Raw genomic sequence first — 20,849 nt, forward strand, 5'->3', positions numbered from 1 at the left:
TTTCTACTGTTGCACCTGCCTCTGTGCTGCCATGCTTTCCACCATGATGATCATGGCCTAACTCTGAAACTGTAAGCAAGCTCCTGATTAAATGTTTTTTTTTCCTTTCTCTCTCTTTTCCTTCCTTCTTCCCTCAAACTTTCTCTTTTTTCTTTGCAGTTTTTTTCTCATTAATTAATTTACCCACTTTACATCCCAGTCACAGCTCCCTCCCTTCTCTCCTCCTGGTACCCTCCTTCCTCCATCTTCCTCCATTCCCTTCTTCCCTTCTCCTCAGAAAAAGAGAACCCTCACTCTACCAACCTGCCCCAACAAATCAAGAAGCATCAGGGCTAAGTGTATCCTCGTCCACTGAGGCTAGACAAGGAAGGCAGCTAGGAGAAAGTGGTCTAAAAGCAGGCAACTGCATGCATTGCTAGAGGATCTACATGAAGACTAAGCTGCTCATCAGTTACACATGTGTAGTGGGCATAGGTCCAGTCCAAGCATGTTCTTTGGTTGGTGGTTCAGTCTCTGTGAGCTCTCATGGATCTAGGTTAGTTGATTCTGTTGGTCTTCTTGTGGGGTTCTTGTACCCTCTGGGTCCCTCTATTTTTTTTCCAACTCTTCCACAAGATTCCCTGAACACCACCTAATATTTGGCTGTGGGTCTCAGCATTTGTTTCCATCTGCTACTGGATGGAACCCGTCAGAGGACAATTATGCTAGGCTCCTGTCTGAAAGCATAACAGAGTATCAATAGTGTCTGGGGCTGGCTCTCTCCCATGGAGTGGGTCTCAGGTTGGGCCAGTCATTGGTTGACCATTCCCTTAGTCTCTGCTCCATCTTTATTCCTGCACATCTTGTAGGCAGGGTAAATTTTGAGTAGAATGTTTTGTGAATTGGTTGGTGTACCCCTCCCTCTACTGGGAGTTCTGCCTCATGTTATTCTAGATCTGGACTGTCTATATTTACTGAACACTTTGTGGCTGATGCTACTATAGTTGGCCTTGGAGCTATCAAAGTGAGTAAAATGCACATTACTGTATTCAAGGAACACACACACAATGTATGTGTGTATGTATGTACCATTTATAAATATAATATTTATTTAAACAGAAATAAATATTTATAAATATAATCATAAAAGGGGATCTTTCAGGTTGACTTATAGGATTGAATAATAAATCCACATTATTTTGAGAAACTAATTTTGAAAATAGTTTTTAGTTTCCAAAGTACTTTTTCTTTGCCTATTTCTGTCTTATATCTACGGTTGGGGACAGTGAGAAGCTGCTATAGAAAGAATAAAAAAGTAGGGCAATGTCTTCAAACTTTGTAGGTTAGCCTGAAAGAACAGATTTACCTGCATACAATAGAGAAGAGCAGGGAATGGTCAACTACCAGGTTCTAGAGGTCCTACCACCATTACATCCCCTTTCACATCTCTCTCAGGAGGAACCCAACAGCATCAACTACAAGTTTGATTTGGGCACATAGATGGGGTGGAAGGAAAGAGACCTTTGCAGTCCACAAGAAATAACCCTCTTCTCCCATTTATTGCATCTGTGACTTCAGGGATGAACTCCTAAAAACAGTCATTCTGAAACACTTTTTTCTTTGTCTTTGAATCTCTTCCCCAGAATCTCTGGTGGATAAAGCTTAAATTGAGTTCACTGTAGACTCTGTATTCTCTGTAGTTAGTCGGTTTTAATTTCCTTATAGGCAGTTTTTAGTCTGGCCAAAGAGAAGGAAAGCTTTCAGAATTCTTGAAGCTAATCCCGTACACTAATAGAGCCATTATGTAAGATATTGTAGAAGTTACTTTAAAAGGTTAACAAGAGTACTCTATGATCAGTGCCACTTTGGATATTTATTTCCAAAAGAACTAAATCAGTATGTCAGAGCCAGGTCTTGTAGCATAGGCCTTTAATCCCAGCCTAATACCCACTTCTCAGTGGCCACAGTGGCAGGAAGGGAAATATCGGTGATCAAAGTTTTTCCACAGCACCTGGGACAGCCTCAGCTCTGTGCAAAGTTTCTCAGTCACAAGCTCAGACTTTCAGATGTCACACACTGGCTCTCTTTTCCTGGTGCTAATCTAAGCTAGGAACTAACAGGAAAATTCCCAACTTCCTTTTACACTCACTCCATGGTCATGTGAGTGGATAGCAGAGAGCCACAACCCTCATCCTGAACTCCCTTGGGTTTTGGCAACCTTTTTGTTTTCTCTGGTGAAATCTGGCAGCTCTACTGATTGATTCTTATTGTTGGCCTCCTTTACATAGACCCAGCCAGTCGGGGCCTGCTAGCGCCTGTGCAAACCTAGGTTATCCTGGTCCATCTCTCAGATGACTCTTCTCTATCTGCCGTACTGGTAGAAGAGCTTTTGTGTGGGCTGAGTTCAGAGGACAGTCATGGCCACAGCATGAGCCTCTGTCCCCCAGGCTTCCCTTTCCTTCACTATTTTTCAAAGTTAAGAATGAACGCAAGACAATCATCAACAGTTAGAGTGTTAATGACTTCTGCTTATGAAAGCTTAAGGAAAGTTGAAAGGAAAAGTAAAAGAAGCAGATTTTGTGGTGGAGTCAGGGTAAGTCCAGTGAAGGAGCCAGTACAGATGTGTGGTCCGGGGAGCGAACAATATTAGTGTTTGTTCGATGCATCCCCGTTTTTGATAATTTGAGCAGTGTTGTTGAGCAATGAAACTAGGGACAGTATTTTTCTATTAAGTAAGGAAGTGATTACACTGAATATTAATTACAAAACTCCTTCTATGAAGAGATGTAGAGTGGGTTAGGAGAGAGACACACTGCTGGATGGCGAAGGTGTCAGAGTCTTGTGCCTTCAGGATTCTCACACGCCAACCCACACTCAACGTTGTGACATTGTGAGGATGTTATATCTCAGTTTCCTCGGGTGTCCTGCAGTGCTTTCATGGTTCACACATCCTCAAATGGCAGAGAAGAGAAATTCTGGTGAGAATTAAAAAAGGATGGAAGGAAGGAGAAAGGGGAAAGGCAGTGGTCGTATTCTAAGAAGGGGAAAAGAATCACAGGTATCAGGAGAATATTTATGAAAAAGAAGGACAAGCTTACAATTGTATACAGTGCATCGGCTGCAGTTCAAATGTAACAGGTGTCAAAGAGGTTTACCTAAGGAAGTGGTAAAGCTTATGTGAATTAGTACATCTCTGAGCTAACAGCTGTTGAAACAATAGGTCAATTATCTTATTGAAAATAATCTAGCTTATGCTCTTAAAGATGATCCATTAATAATGTTTAAGTAATGAGATAGATGGTAATTTTCTGAAATGCTGGAGTTATGTTACTGTGGATAAAAATCTCCCAGTTTACAAAGTTACAATGACCCCTACTTAATATGTGTAAAGGCATCAGGATAAAAGGTAATTTGTAATGAAATCTCTATTGATTCAGGGCACTCATTACTTAAAATGATGTCTGGCATAATTGGAGAGCTAGTGAATCTATGACCAGTTTTCCTAGTCTTAATAGGATTGTTAGAAAAAAGAAATGGAGTGTTATCACAAGCTAAGGATCTGATTCAGAGAGGGGAATTAATTATAACTATAACGTTCAGCTATAATCTAGACACAATAAACTAATAAATTATGATACTTTAGCTTATTAATTGAATACCTCTGTGGCTGAAAATCATGGTTCAATTACGTTTGAAAGTGGAATTGCTTTGATGCAAAGGAGGCATAGTGAGAATTTCTACTGGCTGCAGCACAACTAGTAACTCAGTGACTATTCCAGTGAGCAACAAGAACTTTGTATCCCAGGTACCTCTGCTTTCTTTTTATACGCTTTCTCATCTTCACTTTCTCATCTCATCACTATCCAAATGATGATGGCTAGGTTGTTCTTCTAAGAGGGGAAAAAAGAAAGGGTAGGTATACATCTCTGTGTGCTCTATGGATGAATGGAATAGACACGCTTAACTTAAAGCAAAACTGGCCCTAAAGGTACCATGTGTTCATCTCCACATAGTATTACTCTATTCCATGATATTCTTTCTCCTTCTTTAGAAGGGCTTTGGTTTTGGTTACTAGTTTTATATGCCTGTTGGTATGTGAGCTAATTTTAATGATCCCTTGGATTCATCTGTGTGCATAGTGGACATGGCAATATTTTCATATGTTTCCCTAGGACCAACACACCAACAGTGCTGAATAAGCATCATTAGGTCCTTCTGGAAATTTTTGTTGAGAAAGCCATAAAAGAGAGGGTTTATGCATGTAGAGACCATAGCAACCAAGTGGCAAACTACAAATACCAGATCATGGTGGCAGCTCATCAGCATCTCGTGATACCAGTCAAAGATGACATTGAAGATGTTCAAGGGCAGCCAGCAGGCTCCAAAAGTCACTACAATGGAAATCAACATCATGTTTACCCTCTTGTTTTCCTTGAGGCGGCTCTCAGTTTCCCTCCTCTTGTCCACCTTCTTAGTTCTCTTTCGAAGGCAGATAACAATCTTCAGGTAGCAGATAAGAATGAAACCCAGAGGAACAAAATACTGGAGCAAAAACAATGATGTGGAAAAGAGGAGTTGATCCAGTTTAGAAGGCCAAATCTCCACACAGGCTACCTGTTGGGTGTACATGTCAGAAGGGAGAGAGAGATTGTGAAAGGGCTCATTGGTGAGGTGGTAGGAAAGGAATAAGGGAATAGACAATGTAAGGGAAATGAGCCAAATCAAGATGATGCCCCAATAGGCATGAGATGCCCTGGGTTTCCAGCCACGGGGGTTCACAATCAGCTGATATCGTTCAATAGCAATCAATACAAGGGAGAATATGGACACAGAGATGGAGACACTTTGCACATAAGAAGTGAGTTTACACATGGTGTTCCCAAATACCCAGTGGTCCATCAGCGTGTAGATAACTGTAAAAGGTATGCACATGACACACACCAAGATGTCAGAGAGGGACAAGTTGGCGATTAGAATGTTAGTAACATTTTGAGCCTCTCTCTGCTTCTTAAAGATGATGATGATAAGAGAGAGGTTTCCAAAAATGCCCATGATTAGGACCACAGTATATGCTGTGAGCAGGAAGAGAATGGCTAGAAAAGGCGGTTGGCAGGACTCGAAGTAGAAAAGCGCAGAGTTGTTGCTCTTGGCACTGGTTTGATTGGGTGTTGGCTGGTTTGGGGGTACTTCCATTATGTCATGATTTTAATAAGAGATTTTCTATGCTTGTGTGTATCATCAGTGGATGTTTGGCCATCAGTTCCTGAGGGACCCCTTGCTCCCAAACCGTCAATAGATAATGAGTAAGTTGAATCTTCCTGTTCTCTGTATCTGATGGAAATACATAAATGATGTCAGCATGCTCTTGAGATCCTAAAAATCAAACAGAAGCCAGAATATTAATATAAGTTCTTTTTTTAATGAGTGTACCATGTAGCCTAGGCTTCCCTCAAACTCACTATGGAAAAGAGGATAACTTTGAACTTCTGATCCTCCTGTATCCACCTCCTGAGTGCTGAGTGCTGAGTTACAGACATTCATCACCACACAAGGTTTTATATGTAGTCTAGGGAACAGAACCTAGGACTTCATGCATGTTAGGCAAGCACTTTGTCAAGGAAGCTATATCCCCAGCCCACAAAATCTTAACAATATAGATATTTCTTAATATTATAAATAGCAACAGGACAAAGCTCCTGAGAGGATGTAGACATAAGTTATGTGAGTCTCTGTTTAGTCCTTCTCTCCTGTCATTTCATGGTATTTGATTACTTCTGTCAGTATAGGCTTCAGAAGCAGTAGGACATATGTATAAGGAAATATATAAATATATAAGGAAGTGCAAATATATATATTTCTACCCCATTTAATTGCTGCTGATTTTTCAAGGTCATGTGACTATGCACCTTCTTTATCCAATAGATCATGCAAACCATTGAGGTAGAGATCATACTGTGGAGGCCAGAAGACTATGTGTGGATTTATTTGTGTTCATTCCAAAGCCCATGGCCCATATTCATGGTAACAATATTAAGACGTGAGACTTTTAGGAGATAAGCAGGCTTAATGATCATTCCCATCACAGATTACTGCTGCACAGCAAAGGCTGAGTGCTAAGGATGTAGCTTAGTGGTCCATCCTTACTGTTAAGCTTACTTAACATGTGCAAGGCTTTGTGATCATCTGCTCCAAAGGTCCGTCCATCTATGTGCCCCAGAATGCATGCACACAGGCATTCATCGATCAAGGCTTTTGCTGCTGCTGTCCCTTCTGCATGTAAGGGCTCCATACTTGTTCTCCCTACAAAAGTGTCATCAGGTGAAGCAGGCAGTGGTGCTCACCATACCTGAACTGCTGACACAATAGTGAGCATGACTATGAGAAATAAATTCCTGTTGCTTGTAAATTATCTAACATATGGTATTTCTATACAGCAGCACAAAGGAACTAGACTAAAACAGGTTCCAGGTGGGTGTGTATAAATTTTTGACTCTAGAAAACAACATTGTCATCTACTAAGTTCATGCTTACGGACCATGAGATTAAGAAGAAAAAAAAAAAACACACACACACACAAAACTGCAAAAAAAAAAAAAAAAGAGGACATGATTCTTAAAGCATGTTTATGATTTTTGTGTTACACCACTTCTATAGCTACTACCAGCCACTTGTAGCATGTAGGTTACAGCTTGACTATACTTGAGAACATTACTGGAAATCATTTAAGTTTGATTTCTCTCTGAAAAAAATGGAAGTAAATAATGCCTACCTGCCAGAGTTGCTGTGACAATTAAGTAACTTCGAACAACTGAACTATTCCCTCATCCCTGACATATGGCAGAGAGTAGATGTTCAGTGTATGTGCTGGCTAATATTCTCCACTGTCCAGAGCTAGGCTATAGTCTTCAAGATAAGAGTTAGAATTACTGAGCTGCTATGGGCTACAAGTGGGTTCCCTAGTAATGGGAGCAGGGGCTGTCTCTGACAGTGGCTGGCTCTTTGATAGCCTCCCCCTAACGGGGGTACAGCCTTGCCAGGCCACAGAGAAAGACAATGCAGCCAGTCCTGATGAGACCTGATAAGTTAGGGTCAGATGGAAGGATAGGGAAGTCCTATCAGTGGACTTGGAGAGGGGCATGGGAGGAGAAGAGGGATGGAGGACGGGATTGGGAGGGAGTCAGGGAGGGGTCTACAGCCGGGACACAAAATGAATAAACTATGATTAATATAAAAAATAAAAATTTAATTAAAAAAAAGAGTTGGGATTACAGAGCACAGTTGCTGTGGACTAATCTGGGTCTTCTTTTTCTGTGTCTTTCACTCTCTGGGCTGAAGTAAAAGTGCGGTACTCTGCTTAGATACTGGGGATCAAAGAAGGAATTAAATGCACAGACATCTACTATCTAAAATTGATTTTGCTTAGAATCCATTTCACCAATTTTTCCTTCTTCCATATTTCAACAAATGTCCATTGAATAAGGGGCCCTGGTCCCATGGATCAGCACAGTTTAGAGTGCTCATATTCAGTGGAATTATTCATATCAGGAGACAGCACAAGCTTAGTGAACTAAGCATATAAATGGTGAGTTTTCTGTCCTAAAGAGGACACATGGAAGGAGGGTAGAGGGGAATGGATGAAAAACCTTCTCATATTGGTTTATTCTTTAGGAATCTGGGGAAAGAAACATAAACAACATTGATAAAGGAAACCAAGCAATAGAAATGGGAGGGGATGAAATTTTCTTTGCTGTGTGTGAAATTACTTTGGCTTGCTCTTCTCCAAGTTCAAAGGCTTAGAAGATTGTTACCAGAATGAAATCACCTGTACAGTAAACACCACAATGAAGAACACCATAAAAATACTGTAGATGAATAGGAACCACTGATAAAGACAGTTTACTTAATAAAGAAAGCCCAGGGGACGTGAAGGTTGTGACAAGGACAAATAGCAATTTTAAAAAACATTAATATAAAGGTTTAGGATTTGGGTGATTCAGGATTTCTTCAGACCTGAAGTTCACAGATATTGGCTGAAGGGAAAATTTAAAATGCATTTAAGTTCTTTATGTCAGTTGATAGACTGGAAACACATGTAAAAAACAGAAAGCTCTGATTTCCAATTAAAGGCCTCCCACCAAGGAAAATTCACTTGGAGGGGAAAAGGAACGAAAAGGAGATGGGCAGCAACTATGTATGTAGTCTGGTGTGCTAGCACAGGGCGGGGTGTCCTCACAGAGAATACACCTGCTGCTGGCCAGCTGTCACTCTTCTCTATATACACACTATCCGTACATTCAGCTTTGCCTTTCGTGGGAAGAAGTGAGAATGTTCTAGTTCTATCTAATTTACAGGAAGATCAAGTCTCAAAAGGCCCAAGGAATTAGATGGAGCCAAATAATCTCATTACACTTAGTGAGTGTGTGACTTTCTCTATAGTCATTACTGTCTGTAAGAAAAGCACACTTCCTATTAATTGTGTGAGGATAGCTCTGCTAACAGCTTTCTCTATACACATGTGAAAATCCATAGAACTTTACAAAGTCCCTCCCAGATAGGCAAGAGAGAAAGGAGTAAACACCAGCCGACTTTACTTTGTTCTTTCTTGTTGATGTATCCACACAGGATGGGGGTAACTCACTAGCACACAACAGCAGATACAAGGCTGTGCAGAAACCTATCTTCTCCCATGTATGTTTATTAATATTTAAGAAAAAAAATGCTCCTAAGTCCATAAATTCCTAGAGAGGCTGAAGGCTCAGAAAAGTGTTGGATGGGCTTCATATGGGAGGGTTGTGTTATTCAATGCCCTCTTAACGGTTCAAAGCTTAGTAGCGAAATCTCTAAATATGGGCTTTAAATTGCACCAGGGGCTTTGCACTTTTTGTAATTGGTGAACTCTGAGGTTTAAATCTGTAAAACCTGCTTATCTGGAAGCAAAGTGATGCTAAGCTCAAGTTATTAAAAAATTCTTAGGATACAATTCTCTTTTAGGAATGCTCATTTTGGATTGCTTGGTGGAATTGCTAGAGATGTAAGATCTCAAATGAACAAGTAATATTTTACTCAAACCTATTGGTAGCACATAATACAGGTAGGTAATCCCCAATCTTCAATTTGATTATACCTTGCTCATGAGGTAGCTGTTTTGGCTTGTATTATTTATGTCTTGTGGTGTAATAATTTTACATTAGTTCAATAATATTTTGTGCTTATATATTTCAAGATGAACAAATTAAGAATATTACTCTATGAAGCTCTATGAGATTTTTTTTCTGTTTGTTTCCATATTTGAAACTTGTTGTTAGGGTGTGTTTTCTTTCTTTCCTTTATTTTTTCATTAACACAATCCTTTTTCGAGGGAAGGAAGGAGAGGTATGGTATAGAATTTGTATGTATTTGTCCTTTATCATTCTTTTTTTCTTATCACTATGTCCTTAATTTTCTGTTCATCTGGCCTTCTCTAATTTCTTTTTCCTTTTTCTTTAACTGTAGAACATACTCAAGGAAAACAAAAGCCTATTTTAAATTATTACAAGTATATATTGCCTCATAAGAATATTTAAACTCTATGGCTTGGAAGCGACCCTTCTGTACTCCTGCCATTTGAGAGATGCTACCTTGAACACAGCTCAAATCTCCTGGCTGTCAAGATTCCTCATGCTTACCGCTATTTCCTGCTGCTTCTTACTGTGCGCTCCTTTTGAAAGTTATATTTTTCCTGTTCTTAATTGTTCAGAATAGGTCAGGAACATTCTGTAGCTCTCTTTCTCTCTACCTCTCTCACTTTGCCTCCTTAAATTTCTAAGAACACACATTCTATGGTTGTATTAATGCAAATAGGATCTTCGGTTGTCAGAGAATTAATGTTTTACAAAGTACTACACATTTTTTTTTTTAGTTCTTTCACCAAGCAGTCACGTACTGACAAGATGGGCTGGCTTAACCTGATCTCTATACAGTCTTGTGCTTTAATAGGAATGACACTACATATTATTTTTTATTTACAGACATGGAAACTATCATCCACTGACTTGTTCATTATCAACTAGAATTATATATTCTAAACCACATACCAAGCCATAATTTACTTTTTTTTTGATAATTGGTCATTTAATTTGTTTTAAAGAAAATCAGTCAAATAAATTGTTCCACAAAGACAGATGGAACTAGGCTCTTGTACATCCCTAAGAGTGAAGACCTATAGTCTGTACCCACCATAGCTACCAAGAAACATGTCATACTCTTTCACAACCTTATTAAAAAGTGCATTTGGTCTGGTCATTCAACATTATGCAAACCCCTTTATCTTGCTTGATTATTTGCCCATTTAAAACTCCATTTCATATTTATCATTTGCAAAAGTGTTTAACATCTTATAATCTGAGGAGTGTATTTGTTTACTACACACACTTTAATTTTCTCTGATGAAAAATGTTTATTTATTTTTTCCCTCTGGGACTTGACAAGTGGCTCAGTTCATGTCAGGTGTTAGCAGAAAACTCACATATTTGATTACATAGAGTTACTCGTCAAATCAAGCCAGCACACACTGCTTGAATTGGCTTTAAGTTTTGTTTTTTTTTCTTTTTAAGATAATGACTGAGCTTGCCATTTTAGGAACATTGTACTCTTCAGTTCTTAAACTAGTACCACATCAAATGTGCCACAGAGAGAAAGTTTGCCTCTGCCAGTGAAAAGATGTTTATTGGAATTTAAAGTTTATTTATAAACAGGTAAACAAATTAGTTAAGTCCTCATTGTGTAAATAGCTCTGGTGATTTGATAGTTTTCCCACAATGGTTCATTCTAAAGCTGTGAATTTGTTTTTCAGATCACAGAAACAAGAAGACAGCTGGTACAATTAAATTTGTAATAATTCCAATTTGTAATAATCCTACTTTAAAATTAGAAGATCACCACAAAACACATATTTACAAGATTGAATTTTTTTTTACAAGTTTGTTTTCCAATTTCTTACCTGTTAGAAATTTCCAGCTCTGTCTTTTCATCTTCCACGTGCTTTCTTTCTTCAGTCTTGCTAGTTTTAAAGATTATTTCTCTGCAGAAGGATGCCAGGTTAGCCATCTCTCAAGTCTCAGTATGTCTTTCTCCCCTCCTGATATATTTATCCTAGGACCAATCTGTAGTTTCACTCTAGAATCTACTCCCTGAAGTTAGAGTCAGTATACAGGCTGAGAAGATGGAGTTTTGTGGCTCAGTGGGTGCTGAAGGCCACTGAAGAGCAGGCAGGGACGAGCCGGGACCTTGGCAGCAGTGAAGCCTAGCTGCAGCTTGCTTAAGGGATGTTGTGAAAGTGTCACGAATGCCACTTCTAGCATCTGTGGAGGTGATAAAAAGTGCTCCTTGAAAAATCTTTTTGTTTGGCATATATAGTTATGTTTTTCAAAAGAGAGTAGCTTTGTAAAAACCTGGAAAATTAAAGGTCCCTGGAAAGTTATTTTATTTTGTGCCATGATTTTTAACTAATAAAAATCCTTTCAAAATTGAAATTAACAATTTCTTTAAAACATTAACAAATTTCTTTAAATAAATATAAATTATTATTATTATTATTTTCCAACAGAGCATCATGTAGTCTGTGCTGGCCTTGAAATTACTATGTAGTTAAGGGTGAATTTGGAGTCATGTTCCTCCTGCTTCTGCCCGCCACAGACTGATATCACAGCCATGTACTATACTAAATAGAAATATAATTTTATATATGACTTCGGAACTAACAAGTGACTGCTTATGACTCTAAGTAGGCACTGAAAACAGTTCGTGTTTGAAAAATTGTTAGGAGACTATTTCTCATGCAAATTTTGGTTAAAGTACATGGCCCCTTCATCTGTTCACTCCATTAGGGCAAACTGTCCTATTAAATAACACATGTAAATGTTATGTCACATAAAGAGGGCATAAGAAAAATAATAAGTCAGGTCTGGATTACAATGGCTTATAGTTTTTATGCGACCCACACATTTCTTTCTTTCCTTTTTATTTTTTTAGTCTGATATTCTTCCCTGAAGACTAGTGTTCTGTCCAAGACTCAGTCTCGTCTACTTCAGATCAGGAATGAGACTTCCTAGCTACTAGGGATGGTATAGTATTTGACAAATAATATGTGGCTCCCAGTATACACTAAAAGGGATGCTTTGTGTACATATGGAACTATTGATGAGAATTCTGGGAAAGAAGCTGTGCCTGCAAAGACTGACTGATTGACCGGAACTACAGTGATGTGGAGAAGTTGGAATGTTGCCTTATGCTGGGTTCATTTTAGCTTCCCAGATCCCTTGTCCACCTACTTGTCAGAGATAACTTCCTATGACTAATAATGAACAGCCATTTGGAATCTATTAACTTAGATCACTAATTTCCGCCAACCCAGAAGCTAAGAATGTCATCACAGATCATCAGAGACTTATAAAAAAAGCTTCTTTCTTCTTCTAACTGGCTCTTTAATGTACCCATCAATATAGTTAAACTCACCTCAATTTATGAATTTCTTTTTCCTGCTACTAAAAGACTTCATGAAACAGCTTTCACATGGAAACAGGGAACTGGGGTAACCTAGCTCCATGGTACTCAAATTTGGCTCTAGGATAAAGTACTTATTTTATTGTTTCTTTGAAGTGAGCCCCCCACCTCTGTGTTTGTGTGTGTGTGTGTATGTGTGTGTGTGTGTTTGAATGTTTATGTGCAGTGAGTAAATTTGGCAAAGGACAGGGCCAGATGGATTTTCTGGCTTTCTTTCTATTCCTTGTAGCCTGAGGAACTATGGAAAGAGCCCGAGGTACATCTGTGTTGAAGAGTCTCTCCTGAAATACAAACGCATGGAAAATTTGGGAATAGTCAGACATGAAAGGGGAAGAAAACAAGATGGAAATAATGAAAGATATTCCTTAGATATAATTATTACAGACGAAGGGTAAACTCATGACTCCCCAGGTAAGGGGGGCTTAATAATGGCCAGTGTTGAGTAACTACTGAAGTCAGGGAGTACTCTGTCTCTACACTGCTTGAATTAGACAGTCATTTTAGGCAAAGGTGAAAGCATCCATGGCCTGGCTTGTGAGGCTAGAGAATATAGAGGTGGGTGGAATCAGTCTAAGCAACTACTCATCCTTGAGACAAGGACTCAAAATTCCGACTCAATAAGAGAGAAATTCGTTTTCTTAACACATGAATATTTTATTGTGCAAATGTACCATGTGTCCTTTATCCACTCATCAGGTGACTAATTGTATCTTAAAAATATCTGACTTGTATTGAAAGAATCAGACTAACTTTATAACCTATGTTTCTTTTAATTGCCTTATAACTTATATTTGCAAGTTTTAGGCCCATGTTAATTAAAGCCTCTTAGTGTTTCTCCAGAGAACCGAGGAATGTAAAAGTTCCTGACATTAGCCATCTATGAGGGCAGAGATAAGGAAGAGAACAAGCAGAGATCTCTACTAAATGGAGAAAAAAATCACCGGCTGGCGGCGGTGAGATGGGCTTTGTTTGGAAACTGGGCCAAATGGCCCCAATCCTTCTCCTGACCTTTGATCCAAAGCCTGTAACCCCCACTACTCAGAACAGACATGGGATGAGTTAATCACCCTCCCACATTTAACTGTGGATGGCAGGAAATTCCAAACTGACTTGACGATCAGATATTTACTACAGGGCTGACTGGACCTAAGGGTGACCAGAACTGACCAATTATTTTAAAAGTTAAACACTTCCTCCAACCCTAAATCGCCAAGAAGGCAACCCCAGGAGATTCCCGCCTTGTGTCTTTTAAAAACCCAAGGTCTTTGTCTCTCGGGGCCACTCCTAGCTGACCAGCAGGGGTGACCCCATTGTGCAATGGTCAAGAAGAGTCTCTTGCGTTTTTGCAACGATGGATGATTACTTTCCTGAGTTCTCTTCATACCTTCTTATATTTAGGCTCTTGCTGGGCCTAACAGTATATAAAAAAATCTTCAGTGAACAACCATTCATTTAATTGTAGTATTAATTATATAAAATACATTGAATTAATTGTATCTTTAAAATATTTGACTTGTGTATAATTAACTATATATCATTAATTATATATGTGGGATGCACTCGTGTCACAGATCATGCGTTGTGGTCAGAGAGCAACGTGCTATCCTCAGTACTTTGCTTCCATCTTGTGAATACAGACTATGTAAGTCAGGTCAGCAGACTTGGTGAAACATCCCTTTACCCTTTGCGCCACCTCACTGGCACTCCAGTGTGCACACTTTTCAAGAGGTAAATGTGTTAAATGAAATCTTACGGTGTGTTAGACTTTATCTAGTGTCAAAGACAAGATAGTAAACAGGTCTGAATTTGTCATGGCTCTCTAGGAACTTAAGTCTACTGGTTAAATTATTGTGCTCTAATGAATGTAAATTCTCCAACATGTTGTGACTGCTCTCTACAAAATCTTTTTGAAAATATTTCCAAATGACAATTTAGTTTGTAGGAGCAGAATCTTGCTAGTCATTAAATCCAGAATTAGGTGAAATGGAAAAAGAGGTAGAAAAATTTTAATGGTTGTCGAGAGCAAAGCCTCTGGCAGCTGCTTTGATATTTAAATCTCAGCGGAGAGACTTCACTAAAGGCAGGGAAAAATTTGCAAGTCCATCTCCTTTTGTGACAGCAGGTGGGATAGCTTGTGAGGATCACACCTCTTCCTCAGGATCCTCGCGGAAATTAACCCATTGTTCTGAGATGTTTCTACTCTGGCTTAAAAACTCTACGATAAAAAGACAAGCCGCTGGTTGCAGCTCGGGGCTAACAGTGGCTGTTAGGGCTGCTAGTTTTTGCTGCAGAGGCTAGAAGCTTGCTGCTGCGGCTGTTGAGTCCAGACCTTCTTAAAAAAGCCTCCTGTGTGCTGTGTGTTATTTTATTAATTATAATCCTCACTCCTGACTCAAGAACCGTTCGACTCTGCTGGCTGGTTCCGGCAAATGGTATTTTAAGCACGACATTCTAGTAATTAAATATAAGTAGAAAACCTGACACTTTATTATCTTTAAAAACCAGCCTACTGGGGGAAATTTTATTGACAAAAGTCAATGTTTTTGGTGCAGTATAAATGTACTTTGAAAAAGAACTATAGAGAAAATCAACCTTCAATACAACTTCATGTTAGAATTCTTACATAATTCAGAAAAGATCTGAATCTAGGAGGGGAACGGGTGGTTCACAGGGTGGGTGCATGTTAAACTTTTGGAGAACCTAGCAAAAGGAGTTTAAACGTAATTGTACCCGCCGGAGTTTTCCTGTGTAAGAACGCAATAGGACACATTTCAGTACGAGAGAAAATTCATTAGATTTATTTACAATGGTTTAAATGGAAAGCTCTGTGGTAGATATTCTCACATTTAAAGTAGGAAAGTCCTCTTCAGAGACAGTCTCTGCACCCCTTACTGGAGCACCCATATGAAGACCACGCTGCCCATTGTGCACATATGTGTAGGAGACCTAGGTCCACTCCATACATGGTCCTTGGTTTGTATTTCAATCTCTCTGTTAGAAATTATACGAAATGTGAGGTTACACGCGGGTCCACAGATCACACCACGAGATCGGTTCCACGTGGGAGGTTTATTAGGTACAGGGGGTTACAGAGAGGGAGATAGAGACAGAGAGAGAGAGACAGAAAGAGGGGGAGAGAGAGATAGAGAGAGAGAGACAGACAGACAGACAGACAGAGAGAGGAAGAGAAAAGGAAGGAGAGAGCGAGAAGGAGGGGCCCCAGTTCTCTTATAGCATGATCCAGAGCATGCGCGGGTGGTTCCAGGTGGTCAGCAGGTGGTCTGGGTGTCTTTCCAAATGCCTGATACCCAGTCTGCCAGGCCCCAGGGGCTGCCTGTAGAAATGCCTGCTTGCTGATCCCAACACTCTCTATGGATGAAATGAGATTCATTCACTAAGAAGAAAGTTAGAAAGTTGTAGTGTATGAAGTGTGGATATTTTGTAAAGATCATTTGGTCTTAGGAAGGAATTGAAGTGGAGTCTTTAATGCCAAAGCTCTTTTAGTTTCTAATTGTACTTTTTTTTTCTTCACAATTTATTCATTATATATCTCGATTGAAGCTCCCTCCCTCAACTCCTCTCTCCCTCTTTCCCCTAGTCCACTGAAAATGGGAAGTTCTCCACCGTTGCCATCTGCCCGTAGCTTGTTAAGTCTTATCAGGACTGCCTGGATCCTCTTCCTCTGTGGCCTGGCAAGGCCATATCCCCAGGGGCGTAAGAAGTCATAGTCTAAAGAGTTTAAATGAATAGCCACAAATGAATTCCTCCTTCAAACTCCAACGTGTCTCAAGTCTAAGGCATGGCTCAACCTATTAGCATATATCTTAGGCTTTTCTGCACTATGGCCCCCTCCCCCCTTATGCTTCTTTCTCTCTTTCTGCTCTTTGTATCCTCCTCTTGTCTACTGGGAAGGATTCTCTACTGCTGGTTGCCAAAAACTCGTCAAATAAACTGTAGCTCAGGCTTCCTGGAGTAAACCAGCACACCCTAATGTCTATTCCTGGGTTGTAAACTTGTGCTATGGGTTTACAAATGTCCCATTTGGAAGACTGGTTGCAGTGATCACTTTGCTTAAGGATGTAAAGCAGCATGTGAATCTGTAGGCACTTCAAAAAAACAAAGTCAATAAACACCAAGTTTCAGTTAAATCAAATTTGCCTAAGTGTTGAAGATAACAAGGGATGTAAATATAGGTCTGCTTATAACCTTTCTGTTCTTCCTTTTAATCTCTTGTACTTTCAAGTCCAATGTCTCTGCAAACTATTACATCTCTCCATCTAAGGATATCTCAGTATTCATTGCCTTCTCTTTTTTGTTCTTCCAGGAAATGTGCCTCAAATAGTTACCAGGTGTCCTAGAAGGTTCTTTCTTTATCTATGATTGGCTATTGGTTTTACCCCCAACCATGGTTTTGACCCAAAGGCCAAGTCAGAATCCTGAGCTAGACCCAGTGACTGAGAAGACAGATAAACACAATAAAGGGTACTTTGAGAGCTCTTGGTGTGTTTCCATTTCCTCACCTGTTTTCAAATAGGTAGAGCAGAGGCATGATGCTGTATTTAATTGCTGCAAAGACTTGTCCAGTTTTGTTTTTGTTTTAAACTAATAACTACTTTACTTTATTTTTAAAAAGAAAAACAAAGATCCTGATGTGGCTATTTCCTTCATATTAGCCATGCTTTATGGGGATAAACGAAGGGTTAATTCCCTGTACTTCCTGGAGGGTTAATCTCCTCAAAGTTATGCTTTCTCCATCCCTCCAGACTGAGTCATTCAGGCTATTCCTTAGCACTGCCAAAGAACACCAGCTGCAGCCTCCTCTCTTCCCTTCCCACAAACCATCTTCTGTGGATCCCACAAACCATCCATTCAGTGCATATGAAGAGGCATTTTAAGTCTCCAGAGGCTTCTTGTGGTCATGTTGTGCCTTATCTAGTCTATGGCTAAATAGAGAAGAAAGCTCATAATTTGGAAATTTGGAGAAGGGATGTTGGGTAGTTCCTTCCTTGGTTTTAGTATGATAAGCCTGCATTTGGAAATATGTTATAAACTCAGTAATGTTTATTTCACAGACCTGGTAAATTGTTTTCATTACAGATGAAAGTAATTTTCCTTGTATGTGTTCTCTTGGATGCAGTTCCCCACACCATTCTTGTCCTTTTAAAATTCAGTGAATATTTTTAACTACTTATTTGAAATCTCTGAAATTTCCTCCAAGTAGCTTTCCCAAGGGACCATTTTTATGGGATTGGTAATTTTGGAAGGAGATACATTGGCTCAGGTTTCTTACTATTTTTTTTTTCCCAGTTGGGATTTGTTGAGGTAGTTGAATTCCATGTCTAGGATGAACATACAGTTCCCTTGTGAGAGCACATTTGGAACTGTAATTAATTCTTACATGACTTAGGGGGGTTAGACTCTTCTGGGTGATTGTAGGAGTTCAGTCAGTGCTGATTACCAGGTAGAGCAGTTAAAATGATTCTGTTCTTGAATGCTGATTTGCTGGCAGAAGGTACCTGGGTCATGGTAAGAGCATAGGAATGGTCCATCTTACCTCTCTGAACTTAGGTTCTGCGGTAGTTCTAAGTCCACTCGCATCTTGAACAAACCTGCTTAGAGCGAAGGCCCCTGATTATACACCGCTAACCTCTGATAGATGCTGTGACCAGTGAGAGTTCACTGTGGTCCTGGCATGAGGTGTAGCTTGGAGAGAGCCCGAGTTAATATGACTCTCTACTCACCCAGGTGCCAAAATGTTGCAATGTATGAGGATCTCCAGAGGGATATAGTTGTGGGAAGGATCCTGTGGCCACTAATCTGTGGTCCTTTACTGGTGATGTTAAGTTTGTAGAATCCCAGCAGAGTCTTGTGAAAAGAGCAAGGTCCAAGTGCTCACCACAGATGTCAGGAAAATGCAAGTTCCTATAGGTCTCATTAAGACAGGCCTATAGAGAAACTATAGATAGCTGTCACAGCTCATACCAGTAAGCAAGTTTTTAAAGGGAATGAAGGCTCCCTATGCTCACAGTTAGGCTGTCTCAGTATCTGTTTTGATCCCCTGTTGGGTGGAGCCTTTCAGATGATCCTCTATAGTAGGCTCCCAACCTGTTTCCTCTCTTCCAATGCTTCTGGTGTCTATCCTGTTTGCAATTCTAAATGAGATTTAAGCATCCTCCCTAGGGTCCTCCTTGTATAGCTTCTTTAGGTCTGTAGCTTTTAGTATTGCTATCTCATATTTTACTGCTAATATCCACTTATAAGTGAGTGTATTCCACTCATGTCTTTCTGTTTCTGGGTTACTCCCAGCAGAATGATCTTTTCTAGTTCCATCCATTTGCTTGCAAATTTCATGATTTCCTTGTTTTTAATAGCTGAGTAGTATTCCAGCTCAGAGTCCATGTAGGTTCTCTAGTAAGGGGAGCACGGCTACCTCCATCATGAACTCAGTTTCCTGCTCTTTGATCACTTGCTCCTGGGGATTTTGTCTTGTCAGGCCACAGAGGAAGAGGATCCAGGGAGTCAAAATGAGACTTACCATAGCTTACTACAGGCAGATGGCAGAGGAGTAGAATTCCCCCTTTCAGTGACCTAGAAGGGGATGGTGGGAAGAAGGGAAGAAGGAAAAGGATGAGAGAAGTTGAGGGAAGGGGCTTCATTCGGGATATATAATAAATAAATTGTAAAAAATTTAAAAATTACTTAAATGATAAAAAATAAAGGGAATGAAGGAAAGGAAGCTATCATATTTTTAATAGAAAGCTTTTAGAGATTAGAAACTTGATAAAAAAGTCTACAGATAAAGCCACTGTATGGATATATTATTTTCATACTTCAATAAATACTCACTTTCTTACTTTAAGGTCATTGAAAATAATGCAAAGTTTACTTGTAAATACTGTGAGTACTTCCTACCACAGACTATAGAGCACCCCATCATTTTCTAATTAAAAATTTTAAACATTTGTTTGTGTATGTATGGCAGTCTGATTGTTTTTGTAGGTGGCATGTAGGTTGAAGTCAAACTCAACTTGAAAGAGTCAGTTCTCTTTTTTCTGTGTGGATGCTGGGCATTGAACTCAGGTTGTCAGGTTTGGTGGCAGACACTTCTGCCTGCTAAGCCACCTCCCTGTCCCTCTCCTTCTTTACAATTTTATTTTGTTCTTCTACCTGAAAAGATTGATTCTACAAATTAATGGCATATTTATCACAAGGTAAAAATATACAATACAACAACTGTACACATAGTTTAAAAGAAGACGGAACTACTTGTATTACTATTAATACAAGAAAGTAAAAAAAAAAGTCTTGACAACTATAAAACACCAACAATGTAGACAAGTAAAATACACCACTATTAACAAAGAAATTCATTAATTGGTAATAATAATTATTGTATATAAGTACCTACTATATTTAAAAATGTGTTTACAAGAGAATTTTTTATCCTAGCAATGGAGGAAGATTGAAAGTAAGTATATTAAAAACAAATGGTGAATTAAACATGATTTTGATATTACATAACAGGGATAATGAAGACCCATAGTTTTAAACAACTGGAAATATAAAGCCTGCAAAGTTTAAAATCATAGTCATTAGAATAGACATAAATTGTCTATTTCTCCAAATTACCAGCATGTCCAACATAGATTTTTTTCTGTGACTATATCTGATATCTGTGGGAAACATACCTGTGCATATAATGGGTATCTATGCCGTAAAATAATTGACAAAAAGGGAGAGAGAATGACAACTAAATTCTTAAATTTTATGATTTTTTTATCTAGCTTTGTGGAACTGTGGGGCACAATAACCCATTTTTAAAATCGCAGTCAAACTTTTGCATGGCTTTCAAAGTTTAAAAATTTTTTCCAAATAATATGTTCTGTTTAATTTGAGTTTCAGTACCTTATTGTTTATATTTCAACTTTAAAATGAGTCATTTGTTGTGTGGAATTTCTACTTTAAAAAGATCATTTTTTGATAAGTTTTATGTTGTTTGAGCCATACATCAAATATGGGTGTATAGGTGGACTAGATCCAGGCTGTGGAGCCAACTGGGTTACTAATGTAAATAAATGTAGTTCGTGCATTGAATTAATGTAAAAATTCTACAGTTAATTATTATTAGTTCTTTTAAGTAAAGGAGAATGTTTTAGGAAATGACAGGAAAAGCCTGTTTTCAATAAGGCAGACACAGTACAGGCCAACAATTATCACTTTCACTGGGGAAGAAATGGGGAATCCATTTTTTTAAATATATTTTTGCTTCTTTCTAAATTTCTCCATCACTAATCAAATGAATCAACAACAAATTTATTATTTTTTTTCAT

The 20,849-nt window shown here is 38.9% G+C and overlaps 1 protein-coding gene across 1 annotated transcript; it reads right to left on the reverse strand.

Annotated features, from left to right (window-relative positions):
• Nucleotides 1-1,528: 1,528 nt before the first annotated feature.
• Nucleotides 1,529-11,201, reverse strand: LOC110562727 (neuropeptide Y receptor type 6). The gene is made up of 2 exons (XM_021659607.2): nucleotides 10,958-11,201; nucleotides 1,529-5,352 (listed from the first exon to the last, which is right to left on the reverse strand). Exon 2 carries the CDS (start codon nucleotides 5,170-5,172, stop codon nucleotides 4,057-4,059), a length of 1,116 nt encoding a protein of 371 aa, XP_021515282.1. The 5' UTR covers nucleotides 5,173-5,352; nucleotides 10,958-11,201; the 3' UTR covers nucleotides 1,529-4,056.
• Nucleotides 11,202-20,849: the final 9,648 nt, after the last annotated feature.

Source organism: Meriones unguiculatus, chromosome 2, assembly GCF_030254825.1.
Source record: "Meriones unguiculatus strain TT.TT164.6M chromosome 2, Bangor_MerUng_6.1, whole genome shotgun sequence".
Taxonomy (NCBI): domain Eukaryota; kingdom Metazoa; phylum Chordata; class Mammalia; order Rodentia; family Muridae; genus Meriones; species Meriones unguiculatus.

What these genes read in the sequence shown, in the direction of transcription:
- LOC110562727 (XM_021659607.2), bottom strand. Translation starts at nt 5,172, where the DNA reads ATGGAAGTACCCCCAAACCAGCCAACACCCAATCAAACCAGTGCCAAG.